A 16,159-nucleotide genomic window follows, 5' to 3' on the forward strand; every position below is an offset into this window, starting at 1 on the left:
CCATGATTAGTGCACAGGTGTGCCTTAGACTGCCCACAATAAAAGTAGATCTAGTCATTTGGCAAACAATATTTGAAGAAATGGTGATATTGTGTATGTGGAAAAAGTTGTAGATCTTTGAGTTAATCTCATAAAAAATGGGAGCAAAAACAAAAGTGTTGCGTTTATATTTTTGTTGATTACTAGTTTAAAAATCATGAGAGTTTACCTGTAAAACTGAATCTCCCATGAGGTGAGTGAGATAGGCCATGGCCAGACACAGCAGCCCATAGGACATAGCTTATGGAGGAGACAGAAGTCACAACTTTAGAACAAACTTCTTGTTTGTGATGCAGAACTTGAAGCTACAGAGAACTGACCTAAAGCTTTGGACAGCAGAGTTGCTCTGGCTTCTGTCATGGCAGGAAAATGTGGTTTGATGAGATCCTCCATGGTCACAGTAGCCAAAGAGTTGAAGGCAGAGGAGATGGTGCTGCACAGGAAATGCACCAAAATACACAAGCCATTAATGCCACCTTACGAAAGATAGGCAAAATATTAAGCATTTTATTTTAATGTAACTTAATTAAACAAGTGTATGCCTATTGTTTTTTTGTTTCTTTTTTGGCACAACTTGTCAGCTGGTTGTGTTCTCTGTTGTGAAGCATTTCAAGATCCAAAGCACTGTAGATGTTTTGTTTTGAATTATAACATGCAGCTACCTAAGTTTCAGAAAATATGACTAATTTACATCTGCATTACCATTTTTACGTGAATGTTAAAAGATGGGACTTCACATGATTATTTCATCTACTTGTCAAATATTAAAGATTCTGAATCAATTGCATGATGAAAAGTAATTGTTAATTCACAAAAATAAACAAAAGGTATGCATTTTATTCATGTAATTTAATTAAACTTGTGCACACCAACAATGACAAGCAGATACTAACTGAATAAAACTGAGGATGTGATTAAAACTGATGTTGTGATTGAAAGGTCCAACAATAAACTGTCACATCAAGAAGGTTGTAATGTTAAGTTTTTCTTCAAATGAATATACAGAGATGCTTTTTTCAACTCTAATTATTTTAGAGACAAAAAAATTTGGCATTGTTGCATTACAATTCATTAGTTTCCCCCCAGAAATGCTAATTAAGTGCATTTATACATACAGAATTAAAGTTAGCCAAGAAAAAGTCTTGATAAAATGTATTTGATGAGAATCTTGAATGAAAAATATGCTTGCCAATTATAGAACACTGACAAATGAATAACAATTGTAAAGTCTGTGCTCAGAAAAGTGCCACAATCAATAAAACAAGAGATAAAATTTCTCAAACGCAACAACAAACTCTCACTTAAATCAACTTCTGCTTATCTCAAATCATGTCACGAACCATAAAAACACCTGAAATGTGAAATGTTTACTCAGGCATTGGTTACAGATTGTTTTGGCTACGGTAAAGTGGGCACAACCAAACAATATGCACATATACTGACACTAAGGAAACCCTGTACCTGAGCGCTGCACTGAATAAACACGCCACAAACAGTCCAGGCAGGCCGGGAAGACCCTGCAGCATGTCCATCACAAAGTAGATCACCATCTGTTGAAAACATTAACATATTTTCCAGGAACCTTCACCATGATTTGCATCAGTGTATCTGTTACCAGAAACAAAACACACATTCAACAATGCAAGACCTCTCTGTCGCTAAATGAAATTACTGTAAAATATGCAAATAAATACTCAAGCTGCTGCTGTTTTTACATGTCTCTGCATAACCGTTCTTCATTGTTCTTCATATTAATCTCTAGATACAGAAAGAAGCAGCAATGCTCTGACCTACGTGCACAATTTCCTGATAAAAATGGTGATGAAGGTTAAAATTAAAGAGGAAATAGCGACTCACTGCATCCCTGGAGGAGCTTCCCAGTTTGTCTGAGTGATCTTCTCCACAGTATCGTGCGAACATGACCAGACCCATCACACAGCTGAGAGCCAGAGCGAGCTGCAGGGAGGGAAACACCATGTAGCAGGACCTGCAGACACATAAAAATGAAGTGATAACATCTGTGGTCAGCTTTATGTCATTTTTCTGCTGGTGCTTTGCATTTAACTCTATAGAAATCACTTGTCGATTACTGTGAAGAGATTTCTGAAGCTATTCAATCAACTCCAAGCAGCTTGCAGGTGTTTTTATGCTCCTGTCACATTTTACTTCACTGTGGGTTCATTTCTCACTGCAATATAAAGTCACAACCATCACTAGCAGGAGAGAGATCTCAGAAATGTTTTCTGCACAGTATGACAGTTATGTCATAAAAATAATTATAATAAAATAATAATAATATAAAATAATAATCAATTTGTACAACATTTTTCCAAGTGTCCACCTGTATAAAAATACTGGCAAAAATCAATATACTACTGGTAGTTTACTGATTACATTTTTATTTGTTTTCATACGTTCCTCCTCTTTGCTTTTTGCAGTTCAGCCCAGAAAAGTCCTTGACTTTTTGTCACGTGACTGTTGGTCATAGTTGAGTCACTAATGGCTTAATAGTTGTTCTGAGGAGTGCAGCTTAAAAAAATGGTTAGTCAAGAGTTTGGCTAATTTAAAAAGACATGTGGAATAAAGGAATCTTGATGAAATGTCTCAGTTTTAAGTTTAGATTTAGTTCACTTCCTTTATAGAGCAACATCTCACAGATGATTAACTAAAGGACAACCACAAAGTTGAAAGTCAGATTATCTGTTTTGTTAGTACAATTTATCGTTCTGCGTCATTTTTGGAATTAGTTTTTTCTTCTTTTTTTTTTTAAAGAAAACATGTCTCAAACCTGTAGTCTGGGGCTCAGGCAGTTAACATGAAGGATAATAATATGTTCGCAATGAAAACACAGATTTTAGCAGGTATTTTGTTATACCATGTTCAAATGTGCTACACTACTTTGTAGTGAAAAATGAGACCACAGGGACTAAGAAAGTGACTTTTTTGTTTCCTGTAAAGGGAAAATCCTGTGTGAATAAAGATATTGAGCAAAGCACACAAACACTTTTATTAAAAAAAGCAGAAAATTGGTTAATTTGGAGCCTTTGCAATGGAATTGTGTGACAAAACCCTCCAAATACACACACAAAACAATACAAGTTGGAATCTGGCCGTAAACTTAACATAATGTACCTGTTTAGTGTCCAGACTGCATAATCTAAACATGTGTAACACAGAGACTCACTGACTTTCTGTCACATTGGACTGTGTTATGAATTTCTTGTCTTCCACTCTGCATACCTTACAGCTTCTTTCTCTGTACGTGAGCTGAGGTATCTTTGGACCTGAGCCTGGTTCACTCCATACAGCGACAACATGAGGAAGATCCCTCCAACACCCAGAGTCCAGAAGGTGTGTCTCTCTGTAGGATCTGGGTTCAGGCTAAAACCAGGAGAGAAAAGGGGCGCTTTATTAGTTAAATTATTTTAAAAAAAGACACCATATTGATTCAAAACAGATCAACGAAACACTGCAAGACGTGATGAATAAAATGTGTGGCATGAATTTGTCTCATCAAGCATTCAGTGTGTACAATCAATAAAATATCATCACGTGCAGGAGTGTGTGATCCTGAAATCTGAACTATGTAGCTTGAAGCATTTAAGCAAAACACAGTAGTTTGTTTACTGATTAGTTCTTTACTTCTGGTTTAAGTTGTGCTAATCAGTGAAGACCAGATGGTATTACTTCCTGTTTGTCCTAGCTTCAGTGGATCTGTGCTAAAGCTCAAATCATACATCACATTAAAGTCAAAGAGAGATACGATAAGATAAAACTTTGATCTCAAAGGAATTTCTTGTGCCCGATGTTGCCCAGAGCAAAATAAATGACTTGGCATGAGAATTAATGCAGAACCTGGTAGAAGAAAATGGATTCTACTTTCCAAAGAAAGTCGTTTCAAGTTGTTTTACTCATCAGCTGCCAGGTTTAAACTGAACATAAAATAATGTTTTGCCCAAATATTTTAATTTGCTCAAGAAAGCTGTACATTATATTTGGATCAAATGACTGTGAATAGCGAAAAAAGTCCTCAGCTTTAAAAAAAAAAAAACACTTAGATTTTTCTGCTCATTGTTTTGTCGTCTCTCTGTGCTCTTATCACTAAATCCCTTCCGAGCGGCAGGCAGCTGTTTATAGTGAAAAACTTCTGATAAACTGACCACACCTTCCTGTTTAAATGTTAGCTGATGACAGATATAGGTGGTGAGGAGCTGCTGGTAAATACTGATGAGCAGTAAGAAGCTGGAGAGCAAAATATTCCCCTCAGGAGTCGATACAGATGAAAACAGAGCAAATATTGGACTGAGATTCATTGAGTGGACAGAAACATAACTCCAAATGAATGATGATGTCGCTGGGTTACTGTTGAATGTGAAAATAAGAGCTCAGTTCTCACAAACAAGTGCTACCCTAAAGGTAAGAAAAGAGTCAGGCAATGTAGGTTTAAGTCTATTAAACTAAAAACAATTGAAGGATACAGTCCTACATCAGTTGGCTCAAAAAGCGACAGTAACTTATAAAAACCTTCTTTAAAACCGCAGAAAACAAGATTTGAGAGTGATGACAGGGACAGTTTAGCAACAAATTCAAGGAATTTGAGTATTTTTCCTTCTCCCTCTTCAATAAATTCACAAAATTAAAGTACGAATGACCACCTACAGGACTAGAACAACATAAAACCCAGACAACTGATTCCAAACCTTTTCAAATTCCCTAACCATTCAGATGCTGGCTACAAGGTGCAATCAAAACGTTTTGATTATGTACATAACATACACATGCATAACGCACGCCTGTGCTCAGTGCAAGGTCCTTTTGTTTGTGGATACATCTCTATTAAATGGCCACATTCTATGTTGCCGTGATTTCTGATGATCAAAAACTAATAAACATTAGTTTTGTGTTTTTTGGATCCAATGCTGCATTTCTGACAATGACATATGGATGAAGCAACAACTGTGGCAGAGAACTGCGCCCTCAGAGTGCTTTTCTTGTTTGCGATTTCACCATGGATATCAAACTTGTGCTGAGAGCAAACATCAGATTCTGTTTCAAACTGGCCCAACCTGCATGCTGTTGACCCCCAGGGTCATATTCTACTCTAATGCCCTGACGCAGGTGAAGGAGAAGATTCAGCAAAAACCACCTGAACTGCTGCAGATGCCAACATGGCACAGGCTGCACCCAGAAAATAACTTTTTCACACCTGTCCTAACTGTTAGATATGTCTCCCTGCATAACTAAATTTATCTTGAAGGGTTGATGTTTTGACTCATCGGTCAGAGATCCAGCACACATCACAGACAGCGGTTGGTACATGTTACACAACAGGACTTCTTCCAGAGAGTGCTTCAAGCATAGTAGCAGCACTGGGAGAAATATTTTGCTGCGCTAGAAGACTTCTTCAAAGGGGATAACAGCCAGATGGAAATAAAGTGCAGCGTTCATTTTCTTAAGAGCAGATTTGCAACTTTTTGACCTCACATTCTCCTACAAACACTCTTGAAACTCACTCGAGACCAGCGATGCGGTTTCCCTCCCAGACTTTCCTCCACACTTCAGACACTCCTCCCGTCCTCAGAACTCCCACCACAATGACAGCCAGCTGCCCTGCAAACATCACAACCGTCTGAAAGACGTCTGTCCAGATGACGGCCTTCAAACCACCCTGTGAGGAACAGACATGGGAATTAATCTGATAAATGCTGACATTAAAACGCCAGACAGGAAACAGACATAGAATACAGACATTTCTGAATGTTTTTTTTTTTTTGCAGAATTACAATCTTTCAGGGACGACATGCATTTAATTTTCTTCAAAGCAAAGTGCAATTTCATGGGATCTTGTGAGGAAACATTTTTGTGTCTTTTGAGCCAAGACTGACATCACACTTCACACAAGAGGAAAAAAATCCAAAAACAAGTGATCAGAGTGAACCGGTTCTGAATGTGCTGCGATGACAATCACAGGCAGCAAGTCAACATCATTAAAATCTACAAACATCAAGTTAGGCTCTATGAAAGCAGCCGTTAGTATAACTCACCAGTGTTGTGTACAATGTGCACACTAGTCCAGTGGCCAGCACTGTTCCCCACAATTCAAATCCAGTTACTGAAAGAAAACACAGCAACACACTGACCCTCACATTTTATTTACTCATACTGAACACGTCAAAGCAAAATAAATGTGCTTTTCTTACCTGTGTTTAGTGCAAAAGCTGGAGTATACACACAGACTCCCATATAAATAACCTGTAAGTGAAAGAAATCAGAAACGATCAACTTCATGAAGGTTAAATAAAAGAAGATTTTGGAGGAATGAATCTTGCAATACTATCTGCTGAATCCAGTGGTGTGATTTAAAATCTACAGCTACAAAACATCTACAAAATTTTAAAGTACAAATTAAAGCCAAATTTTCCCCCTTTTACATGTAATCAAAAGTTGCAGTTTCAGACTGGCCTAATTCTTTCTTTACAGTCCAACAGGTTAAATGCACTAAAATCACCACATATCTGCCTGTAGTTGCTGTTTGACAACAAATAATTTTACAATTTTAACATAACCTTAAGTGGTTTTTAAAGATGACAATTAGAAATTAACTAGTGACAGGTAGTATTTTCTCTCATCAACTTTTCTGCCCCAGGTGTAAATGCCTTTTAGTAAAATGTGGGTTTTATAATTATTGCATTGTGGCAGAATCATGCAACAGTGGATTTATGAGCTTTTGGAGGTTCCTGGGGGTAAATTCTGTTACCTTTGGCTTTATGTTTAGCATAAAGACATGACAAAGTTTCAAGAATACAGAGAATATTTCCCATAATGCTGAAAAATATCTTTTAACTATACATGATTTACATCTGGGAAAAAGAAAGTGCTGATATTGTTATGGCAGCTGAATCACTATCAGGGGCTAAAACGTTGAGTCAGTGCATCCTGACTTGATTATCTGAAGTGTTGCACCCACCATTTGAAAGATGAAGGTCAAAGTTCCACAGATGCGCACTGTTTTGCTGAAGCGCAGCTCAAGGTACTGCGAAACAAAACAACATGAGAACTGCAGGTCATGACCCTCCTTTAAATCCAGCCCAAGAACAGCAACAAAAAAAACAAAGTCAGCGTACCTGATAAGCGCTGGAGATGCGAAGTCTGTACAACACTGGAATGAAAACATGAGCTGGAATGAAGAGGCCCAGAATGTAGGCGCACCCGATGAACCAGTACTGAGTACCGTGAGTGTAGATCTCCGCTGGGACGCCGATGATCGCCACGGCCGACTGGAAGGAGGCGATGAGCGACAGGGAAACTGGAAGGCACCCCATGCTCCTGTCTGCCATCAGGAACTCCTGTGTGGTTCGCTGACGCCCTCCAGACAGAGCGTAGTAGAGTCCGATGGCCATGGAGGCGGCCAGCAAGACGGCAAATATCACATAGTCTACAACCGTGAAGTGCTTCTGGTCGGACGGGTCCATCGTGATCGTCTCCTGGCTGCAGCTGGAGAAGATTGTGAGTTCCACAGTCAGACAAGCGGTCTTTGTTCACACCCATCAGTCAGGAGAGTCCAGCAACCTTGAAGAAGCAGAAAAAAAAAGCCGGTTGTGAGAAAGTCACTCAAAGTGTTTTCTAAATACACATCCAAACATTTTTATCAAATTGAGAGTGGCAGAGAAACAAATTTGCACAACTTGGATTCCCCTGAGTTGGTTTACGTTTCTTCCCAGGTAAACATCAAGTGACTGTTGCCTATCTTGTCACCTAAACTTAACTGGTCGCAGCATAACGGCATCGTTTCATGAGCAATGGGGCACAACGCAGATCATAACAGTCTATAGTGCAGATGAAATTAGGTCACACAACTTTCCCCCACTTGTGCTGATCCAAAAATACTGACAACTGTTTTGGAAAAGGGGAGGTTCAAAGGGGAGGTTCTCTGCTACTGTGACAAAAAAACAAACAGCAGCAGCCAAACTGTGAGTTCTGAAGGTTACAGATATCAAAAGTTTAAACAAGTGCGACCAGCTGTGCTTGGAAGAGATTTAGTCCGTCATTTCAAACATCGTTTTCTCCTGAGAACAGGCCATTACAGCTTTGTGGCTACATTAAAATATTTTAGTTAATCCAGTTAGAAATTCACATTGACAGGGATAAAAACAGCTGCAACAGTTAGCTGATTACCTAATTAGCAGATCAGCAAAAATCTATTTGGCAATTTTCTCCAGAATTTTCCACTACACATGAAAATGTCAAATATTTACTAGTTTCAGCTTCTAAAATGTGAGGATTTGCTGATTTTTCTGTGTCTCATATGCTTGTCTTTAGGTTCTCTGGACAATTACTTGGATAAAACAAACAACGCAAAGACGACAACTTCAGGTTGGGAAAATACTGAACAGCATTTTTTAAAATATATTTTCGGACATTTTTTTGACAAAAAAACAAAATCAAGAAAATAAACAGCATCTAATCAATAGGGAGAATAACTGTTTAACTCATCATATTCAGTTAAGCTACAACTGTAACCTATTTTCATCATCTGAGGGTTATCAATTAACTATTTATGATACAAACAAACAAACAAAAATACACCTTGCATCTTTGTAAGTCTTGTTTTGATTTACAGTCCTGTTAAGGTGTTCCCATTTGAGAAGCTGGAACCAGATAATGTTGGGCATTTCTTCTTAAAAACAACTCAGACTATTAATAAATGTCAAAAAAAGCTACTGATTCATTTTCTGTCACCTGAAATCTTGATTAATTGGCTAATCAGTGCAGCGAAAACCCAAATACAATCACAGATGAAAGCACAAAATACACCAAGGTCAGTACAAACAAGCTAAGTACCACATCAAGGAATATTGTACGTTTAATGAAGTCACACTTGTTGACTCATGTTCTAATTTATGCTATGATTGTTCCATGTGCTGATATATTCCTCATGTGATGTGTAAAAGTAGCTCCTTAATGCACCCTTTGACCCTCAAATCTCTGTCAAGTGCTGGATAACTTAACTGAACTTCAGGAAATGCGACCAGAAAATGCACTTAGTCAAAACTATTTCACATGTGTGTGACAGAGGTGTGGTAAGAAAGATATAACCAGGTGAAATAACCTGAAACAGACTCACCTTTAGACGCCAGCAGTGCACTTATCCGGGTGAGGCTCGCTGTCAGTGCGGCACCATGCTGTTTAGGGAGACGTTCAAGAGCGCCACGTTGGTTAAAAGCAACTGGTTTGAGCATTTTCATGAAGAAAAACAACAACATTAGGCAATACAGGAAGGAAATCATTTACTAAGATAACTCTCATGTGTTTAGCTCTTTAGTAGTGTTCACAAAATACTGAATTAACCCACCTTGGCTAACCTCTCTGTCCACTGCTCCATGTGATCGCAAACTGTTTAGAATTTTCTTCCGGGGTTGCGGTTGTGGGCGGTGTTGCTAACGACGACGCAGCCGCCAAATTTAAAAACTTGTACTGGATGTTTTTAGCTCAACAGCGTCATTATTCACAGCAAAATAAAGGAAAGGACTCGCGAAACATGGAGACAGCGTCAACGAAAGGTATCATGGAAGGCTAACTAGCTTAGCGACTCTGCTAGCTAGCCCGGAAAGCAGTTTGTTATAATGCGAAGTTAGCTAGCTGATGCTAACGCTGTCAGCTAATAGCCCAGTGTGACAAACTTAACTTATGGTTGTGAAATGAGACTTTTTGTTTTTACCAGCAGGTGTTTTGAGTCTATTGAGTTTGCTGGAGGTTCAGGCAAGGAGCCGCAGGACTCAGCCTCAGCAGCAGAGCCGAGTGAAGGAGCTAAAAGCTAAAATTGAAGCGCTGAAGGTGCAGAAACAGCAGCTGGAGGCAGAAATAGAAACACACCAGGTGAGGTTATCACAGTTTAGACTAATAACTCTCATTACCAGAGGCGATGTTAATACCTTCACGCTCTGAGACCTGTCAGGAATCTGTAACTCTCAACACAGAGCACACACTTCCTGCAGGTAGCATTTATTTTGCGGCTTAATTACACAGATAAATAACGTTATTAAGTGGTAAATCTATTGCACAAGGGCTAACCAAGTAGTCTGACAAACAACACAACTGCAGGTCATCTAGAAGACAACACAGCAATTATTGATATTAAAACATAAAGGCCACAGAAACACAACTGCTATTTGTCAATAATAATAGACACAAAGCAATGAACCCTACATTTTTTTGTCTTATTTTAATTAACTTTTTATTTGTGGCATTTTGAATTTTAGTAATTACTCATTTAAGTCCTAATTATTGTACTTATATTGTATTATTTTTCTATGAGCCACTGCATTTATTCTCATGTATTTTTATCTGAACAATAATCTGGCACAAGAATTTCCTTTTATAGTAATTAAGCTCTTTCTTATCTTAATATCAAGTCACTGTTAATTATACATCACAGCCCAAGCTATGTGAATTTTCCATCAATCTCATTATCTGTACCTGTTTTTCATTGTGATGTCATGGGGGGCTGCAGCCAATCACAGCTCAGATTGGCTGACAAATGGAGACTTACAGTTAATGTAACCTACATGTCTTCAGACTATTGGAGGAGGCCCACACAGACAGTGTGGCTAGATATGGATTGAAAAACACCTTCTTGCACTGAGACAACAGTGCATACGACTGCATCGCAATATTATCCATTGTTCATTTATCTGCAGATTATTGTATCAATCAATCAACTAGTTTTTTAGTCTATAGAATGGTGGAAAAAAGGAAAGGAAAAAGGTGAAAAATGTCAGTCGGTGTTTCAAAATCTCAATAAGACGTCCTCAAATTTCTTGTGTTGTCCACAACCCAAAGATATTCAATTTACTGTCACAGAGGAGGAAAGAAAACAGAAAATATTCAAAATTTACAAACTGGAATCAGAGATTTTCTTAGACTTGTTCTTATAAAATTACTGCAACCGACAAGTCAACTGTCAGAATAGTCAGATACTTACACTCACTGACGACAGTGTGTTTTTATCGAGGTGTAAAAGTCACTGCAGTTTTATATTCTGGTTTCCTGTTGTGTCACAGAATCTCCAGAAACTGAGGTCATCTCTGGACAAACAGTGTGCTGATGAAGAAGATGTGGAAATGGAAGAAGTCTCTGAAAACTCACAGCTTTTACGACTGATGGCCAGACATACACAGCTGAAAGATCTGCTGCACGCTCATCACCTCATTGGTATCAACATTTAGCTGTTTTATCACTTCTTCATTCTGTACTTGCATAATAATGGGATGTTTTCATTGCCGTTATCAGACTCCTCGTTTACCCCAGATTTTTATCAGGCGACTTTTTGTCAATTTCTTTTGAAGAAATTCCTGTTTCACATTAAAATATCAAACATTTGCTGGATTCAGCTTCTCAAATGTGATGATTTGCTGCTTTTATGTGTCTCAAAGGCTTGTAAATTGAATATCTTTAGGTTTTTTAGGATGGTTAGTTGGAAAATAGGAACAACACAAGGACAGCGCCTTTAGATTAGTTATTATTTCATTTTCTGTTTTCACCAGGTGGCTATGACGTCATTAAAACTCGTCAAGGTAAAGGAGTTTGTGTATCTCTGGCGACGGCATATGAGGGCGTCTACCTGGACACCTACAACCTGGAGATTGACCTGAAGCCGACAGTGAAGATCAGTCGCCACAACATCCCCCCCTTCATCCCCGTAAACGGCCTCGCCGAGGAGAACGACATGCAGGTGAACATGAGGGCTTTTCTGGACGCCCTCAGTCAGCATCTCAACGCCTTTGCTGGTCGCAAGCAGCAGCTGAAGCTTCTTAAGGTGCCAGACTTCTCTTTTTAAAAAAAAAAAAAAAAATCTTAGAAAATGTTTGTTTTTAAAAAAATCTATTTATTTGGACGGAACGTGTAATCTCATAAGTTTACACAAGGTTGGAGTAAATAAGCCGGATTTAGCACAAGGCTAATTTCCATCCATTGTCCCGAACATAAGAGAAAAACATACAGGCTTACAGAGATCCATCCATCCATTCTCTATACACCGCTTTATCCTCACTAGAGTCGCAGGGGGTGCTGGAGTCTATCCCAGCTGACTCGGGTGAAGGCAGGGGACACCCTGGACAGGTCGCCAGTCTGTCACAGGGCTACATATACAGACAGACAATCACACCTACGGGCAATTTAGAGTAACCAATTAACCTCAGCATATTTTTGGACTGTGGGAGGAAGCCGGAGTACCTGGAGAAAACCCACGCATGCACAGGGAGAACTTGTAAACTCCATGCAGAAAGATCCCAGGCCCACCCGGGATTTGAACCAGGGATCTTCTTGCTGCAAGGCAAAAGTGCTAACCACTTAACCACTGTGCAGCCCGCTTACAGACATATAAACACAATATATTAAAACAAAGACGACGATGATGATGAATTAATTCTGGCTGGGTTAAACCTACCTTAAGAGTTCATGGCTGCAATGACATCAGCCTCAAATATAAAACTAATTTCAGCAACTTCATAGGTACAAGAGACATTTACTATATGTATATTTATGTTACCTAGTAAACAAAAAGTCCCATATCAGTGTGTCACGGTAACATTATAATTATAATTTTCTGGTTGATAAAAAAAAAAAGGTCAAACATTGCAACAGTTGAGCAATGCGGCAAAATACTAAAACTTCGTTGGTTCTAATTCACGAAAACCAACAGAGGTTCTGAAAAACTGACATTGTGAGACCAAAATATCAATCAGACAGTTATCAGCAGATTAATTTACAAGGAAAATAATCAAAAGTTGAAGTCTCAACTCCCAGTTTTATTCAAAGTAATGACAGAAAGATTTATAGCGGTACAAGGTTCGTATGGTGTTTGTTCTCAGAGAATATCTAACTGACGACATCCTCCTGCTCGTTTCCAGGAGCAACATAAGTCCGTCGAAGTGATGGAGAGTAATGTTCTGTGTTCGATACTGGTGCTGATGTTCAAGGTGCCGAGAGCGAAGACGGCCGTTCTCTGCACTTTAGACTACACAGACCACAGCAGATGTCTTCCAACAAGAGTCCACTTTGAATGTGAAGGTAGGATTTGAACAGACAGCTTCAGTAGGTATAATCGTCCAAACAGTGCAGCTCTGAAAGCACAGAACAAAACCGTTATTATACTGTTCTGTGCCATCAAACATGCAGAGATTCGCATTTCAGTAGTTTCACAACAAGCATTTTTATTCTTTGGAACATCACATTAGAGCTAAAACAATCAGCCAGTTTAGTAGTTTGTCGACTGAAAATGATTTATAAATAAAGTTGAACTTGTTTGAAATGAATTAAGTTCAATCTTTCGTTGTTCTAGTTTCTCTGATTTGCTCTTTTACATCTTTTAAGTTATATAATTTTTGGTTTTAGTGCAACAAACAACTTGAAGATGTTGTTGCCTGTCAAGATGTTCAATAAAATAAATAAGTGATAGATGAAGCAGCAGCAGCCTTTCATCACACAAACATCATTTTTAAGGAGGGCTGCAACAAGAGATTGATTAATTTGTCGATTATTTGCTTAATTAGTTGGTCAGTCTATAACATGTCAGAAAATGGTGAAAAATGTTCATCATTGTTTCCCAAAAGTCTAGACAACATCCTCAAATGTCCCAAAACATAAAGTTTTACTGTCAGAGTAACAAAACTCAAAAATATTTAAATTTATGAAGCTGAAATCTGAGAAATTTGACCTTTTTTGCCTCCACAAAAATCCTTCAGATTCCTGAAATAGCTGTAGATTAGTAGTTGACAACTAATTAATTGAAAGGTCAGAAGTTAAATCAAAATACAGTTTGTTCAGAAAGTTAGTTTACAAATGTGAGAGGTGCTTGTGAAAAAACACTTTGAATATAATAATGCCGTTTTTGTGAACTATGTGTCTTTGTAATATTTGCTTTTTGTTTTTTTTTGCAGACAAGCAGCTTTCCGACTCTGATCAGTGGAAGAAAAACCACAGCTTACTTATGGAGACTCCAGTGCATAAAGCTTTGACAGCCATGAAGAACATGGGGGATATTGTATAATTTATTCAGCTTTGTTTTAACATTTTGATAATATAACAACGTATATACTCGTAGTTTATAATGAAACTATCAGTTTTCTTGTGTTGAGGTATTTAGGTGTAAATAAAGCTTTCAGGTTCCTCTATGGAGGCTCCGCTGGCATTTCCACGTTACCTTTGTCCTTGAGTTTTTCTATAAACGCAGTCACCCTCTTGTGTAATGTTTCCCTCTGAAGCTGCCTCAGACTCTCCATTTCCTCTCTGGCTCTCTGCTGCCGCCTCTCCAGCTCTTTCTGTGAAATCGAGTCGATTCCTGCGATGTTTTTCATCTGTCTGAGCGACACGCTGCTCTGGATGTTTCCTCTGTGTCTCACTGAACTCGTGGGTTGAACCGGTGGAGCTGAAATCGACCGATTCTGCTCCGTCGGTTCAGCTTCTCCCCCGTGATGTCTGTAAATTCGTCCGTCGGATGTGTGATTAACTCTGCTGAAGTTTCTGTACTCGCATATTTCTCTCATGGCGATGGCGACGGTCGCTTTGGGTTCGCAGATTTTCACCATCACCACTTTTCTCCTTTCCTTTAGCAGCGAGTCTCTTCTTTGTTGAAGCATTCTGCAGGTGTATCTGTGCTGTTTGTCCAACATGTTCAGTCTAAGCTGCAGATCTCTGTCCTCCTTTTGGTTCAACACTCTCAGCTCCCTCTGCAGCACAGATCTTCTATAGATTACATCCATTAGATGCACCTTCTAAAGGAAGAAAAACATTTGTTGTCACTATTTCTCTGTAAATTAAAGCCAAAAATGTTTTCTTACCCCATTAGTGTGCAGTCATACAGGTGTATTTACTGCTATTGTGTGTGTGTAATGTAATATCCCATTGTAATGTGAGTTAAATGGATTCATCGTTGTTCAGTTACTGCGCATCGACACATTCCTGTAAGATTAAATTACAGCACAGTCACGGGGCTTCTTTTTCACATTACACAACCATTAAAACAATGATTAGTTGTCATGCTGCTGCTCTCACATGATCCTCCAATTTAGATTGTGAAAATGTGGCTGGAATATTTAATCATGCTGAAAGTAATTACACAATGTAAAAAAGGTTCCCTATATTTCAGAGATGAATTTCTACATGATAGATGGTGAGTTAGCACAAAGACAAGTCTGAATTACTCAGGCTGTCCTATTTAAAAGGAATTACTGTCACATCTTCAATTACTATAATTAGGTATATAAAAAAATAATATACTTGTTCCAGATAAACTTTCTTGAGCAGATTTTTAAATATATTTTTCTTCAATAGCTTATCAGAGAGTCCAACTCAAATATTGCTTTTTAACTCATATCGTGTGTATATCAAAAGTGAAATAAGATTTTGAGAATACAGAGGTTATGAAAGTTCCCTTCTGAGAAAGGTTTGCTTTGCCACAAATCCACAAGTTTGTTTCATATTTCGTTTCCCAGTATAGTTTGACAGCAAACTTAATCTCAAAGCCATAATGCTTAGATTAAATCAATTAGTTGATTACTATTACAGCAGTCGCTAACTATTCTGACAATCAGTTTGAGTCATTTTTGGAAAAAAAGAAATTGTAAAAGTTTAAATGGGATTATTTTCTGGTTTATTTCCTCCTCTATGGCAATAAAAAAAAATCTGAACGTCTTTGGGTTGCATCACCTGGTTTAGGAGTACAGTCATCATTGTTATTCCCATCGTCACTGACAACTGGACAACCTGGAGAAGAAGCTGCTGGTTACCTTCTACAGAGCCACCATAGAGAGCATCCTGGGCTACTGCATCACGGCGTGGTACGCGGGGTGCTCAGCAGAAAACAGGAGAGTGCTGCAGAGGGTCATCTGCACGGCCCAGAAGATCACTGGCTGCTCTCTGCCCAGCCTGGAGGACATCGCCAACTCTCGCTACCTCAGCAGAGATGGCAACATCATCAACAACTCATTCCACCCCAGTAACCATCTGTTTGACCTGCTGCCATCCGGTCGACGGTACAGGTCACACAAAACCAGAACAAGCAGACTCAGAAATAGCTCCTTCCCAAAAGCTATCACTGCAGTCAACAATCGCAGAGCCTGAC

General features: G+C 38.7%; 2 protein-coding genes across 5 annotated transcripts in view; one reads left to right on the forward strand and one right to left on the reverse strand.

Moving 5' to 3' along the window:
• Positions 1-9,513, reverse strand: part of slc5a6b (solute carrier family 5 member 6) — a 15,623-nt gene extending 6,110 nt beyond the window's left edge. Inside the window, exons 1-12 of one of the 3 annotated variants that reach the window (XM_051949293.1) lie at positions 9,392-9,513; positions 9,164-9,221; positions 7,164-7,608; positions 7,007-7,072; positions 6,240-6,291; positions 6,084-6,151; positions 5,553-5,707; positions 3,280-3,420; positions 1,897-2,026; positions 1,501-1,589; positions 360-472; positions 209-279 (exon numbers count right to left, since the gene is read on the reverse strand). In XM_051949293.1, coding sequence (XP_051805253.1) covers positions 209-279; positions 360-472; positions 1,501-1,589; positions 1,897-2,026; positions 3,280-3,420; positions 5,553-5,707; positions 6,084-6,151; positions 6,240-6,291; positions 7,007-7,072; positions 7,164-7,511 — 1,233 coding nt within the window. In that variant the 5' untranslated portion in view covers positions 7,512-7,608; positions 9,164-9,221; positions 9,392-9,513. Of the gene's footprint in view, positions 1-208; positions 280-359; positions 473-1,500; positions 1,590-1,896; positions 2,027-3,279; positions 3,421-5,552; positions 5,708-6,083; positions 6,152-6,239; positions 6,292-7,006; positions 7,073-7,163; positions 7,609-7,805; positions 7,941-9,163; positions 9,266-9,391 lie in introns of those variants that run through there. The other 2 variants (XM_022205640.2, XM_022205639.2) reach the window with 2 other exon arrangements.
• cenpo (centromere protein O) lies at positions 9,482-14,238 on the forward strand. Of its 2 annotated transcripts, none has more exons than XM_022205642.2 (6): positions 9,482-9,599; positions 9,761-9,915; positions 11,100-11,250; positions 11,583-11,854; positions 12,948-13,107; positions 13,977-14,238. In XM_022205642.2, exons 1-6 carry the CDS (start codon positions 9,518-9,520, stop codon positions 14,084-14,086), a joined length of 930 nt encoding a protein of 309 aa, XP_022061334.1. In that variant the 5' UTR covers positions 9,482-9,517; the 3' UTR covers positions 14,087-14,238. The 2 variants fall into 2 exon arrangements, with proteins under 2 accessions (XP_022061334.1, XP_022061335.1); XM_022205643.2 differs by having other exon boundaries at positions 9,483-9,599; positions 9,764-9,915.
• The last annotated feature ends 1,921 nt before the right edge of the window (positions 14,239-16,159 follow it).

The sequence above is a fragment of the Acanthochromis polyacanthus genome, chromosome 1, assembly GCF_021347895.1.
Source record: "Acanthochromis polyacanthus isolate Apoly-LR-REF ecotype Palm Island chromosome 1, KAUST_Apoly_ChrSc, whole genome shotgun sequence".
Taxonomy (NCBI): Eukaryota; Metazoa; Chordata; class Actinopteri; family Pomacentridae; genus Acanthochromis; species Acanthochromis polyacanthus.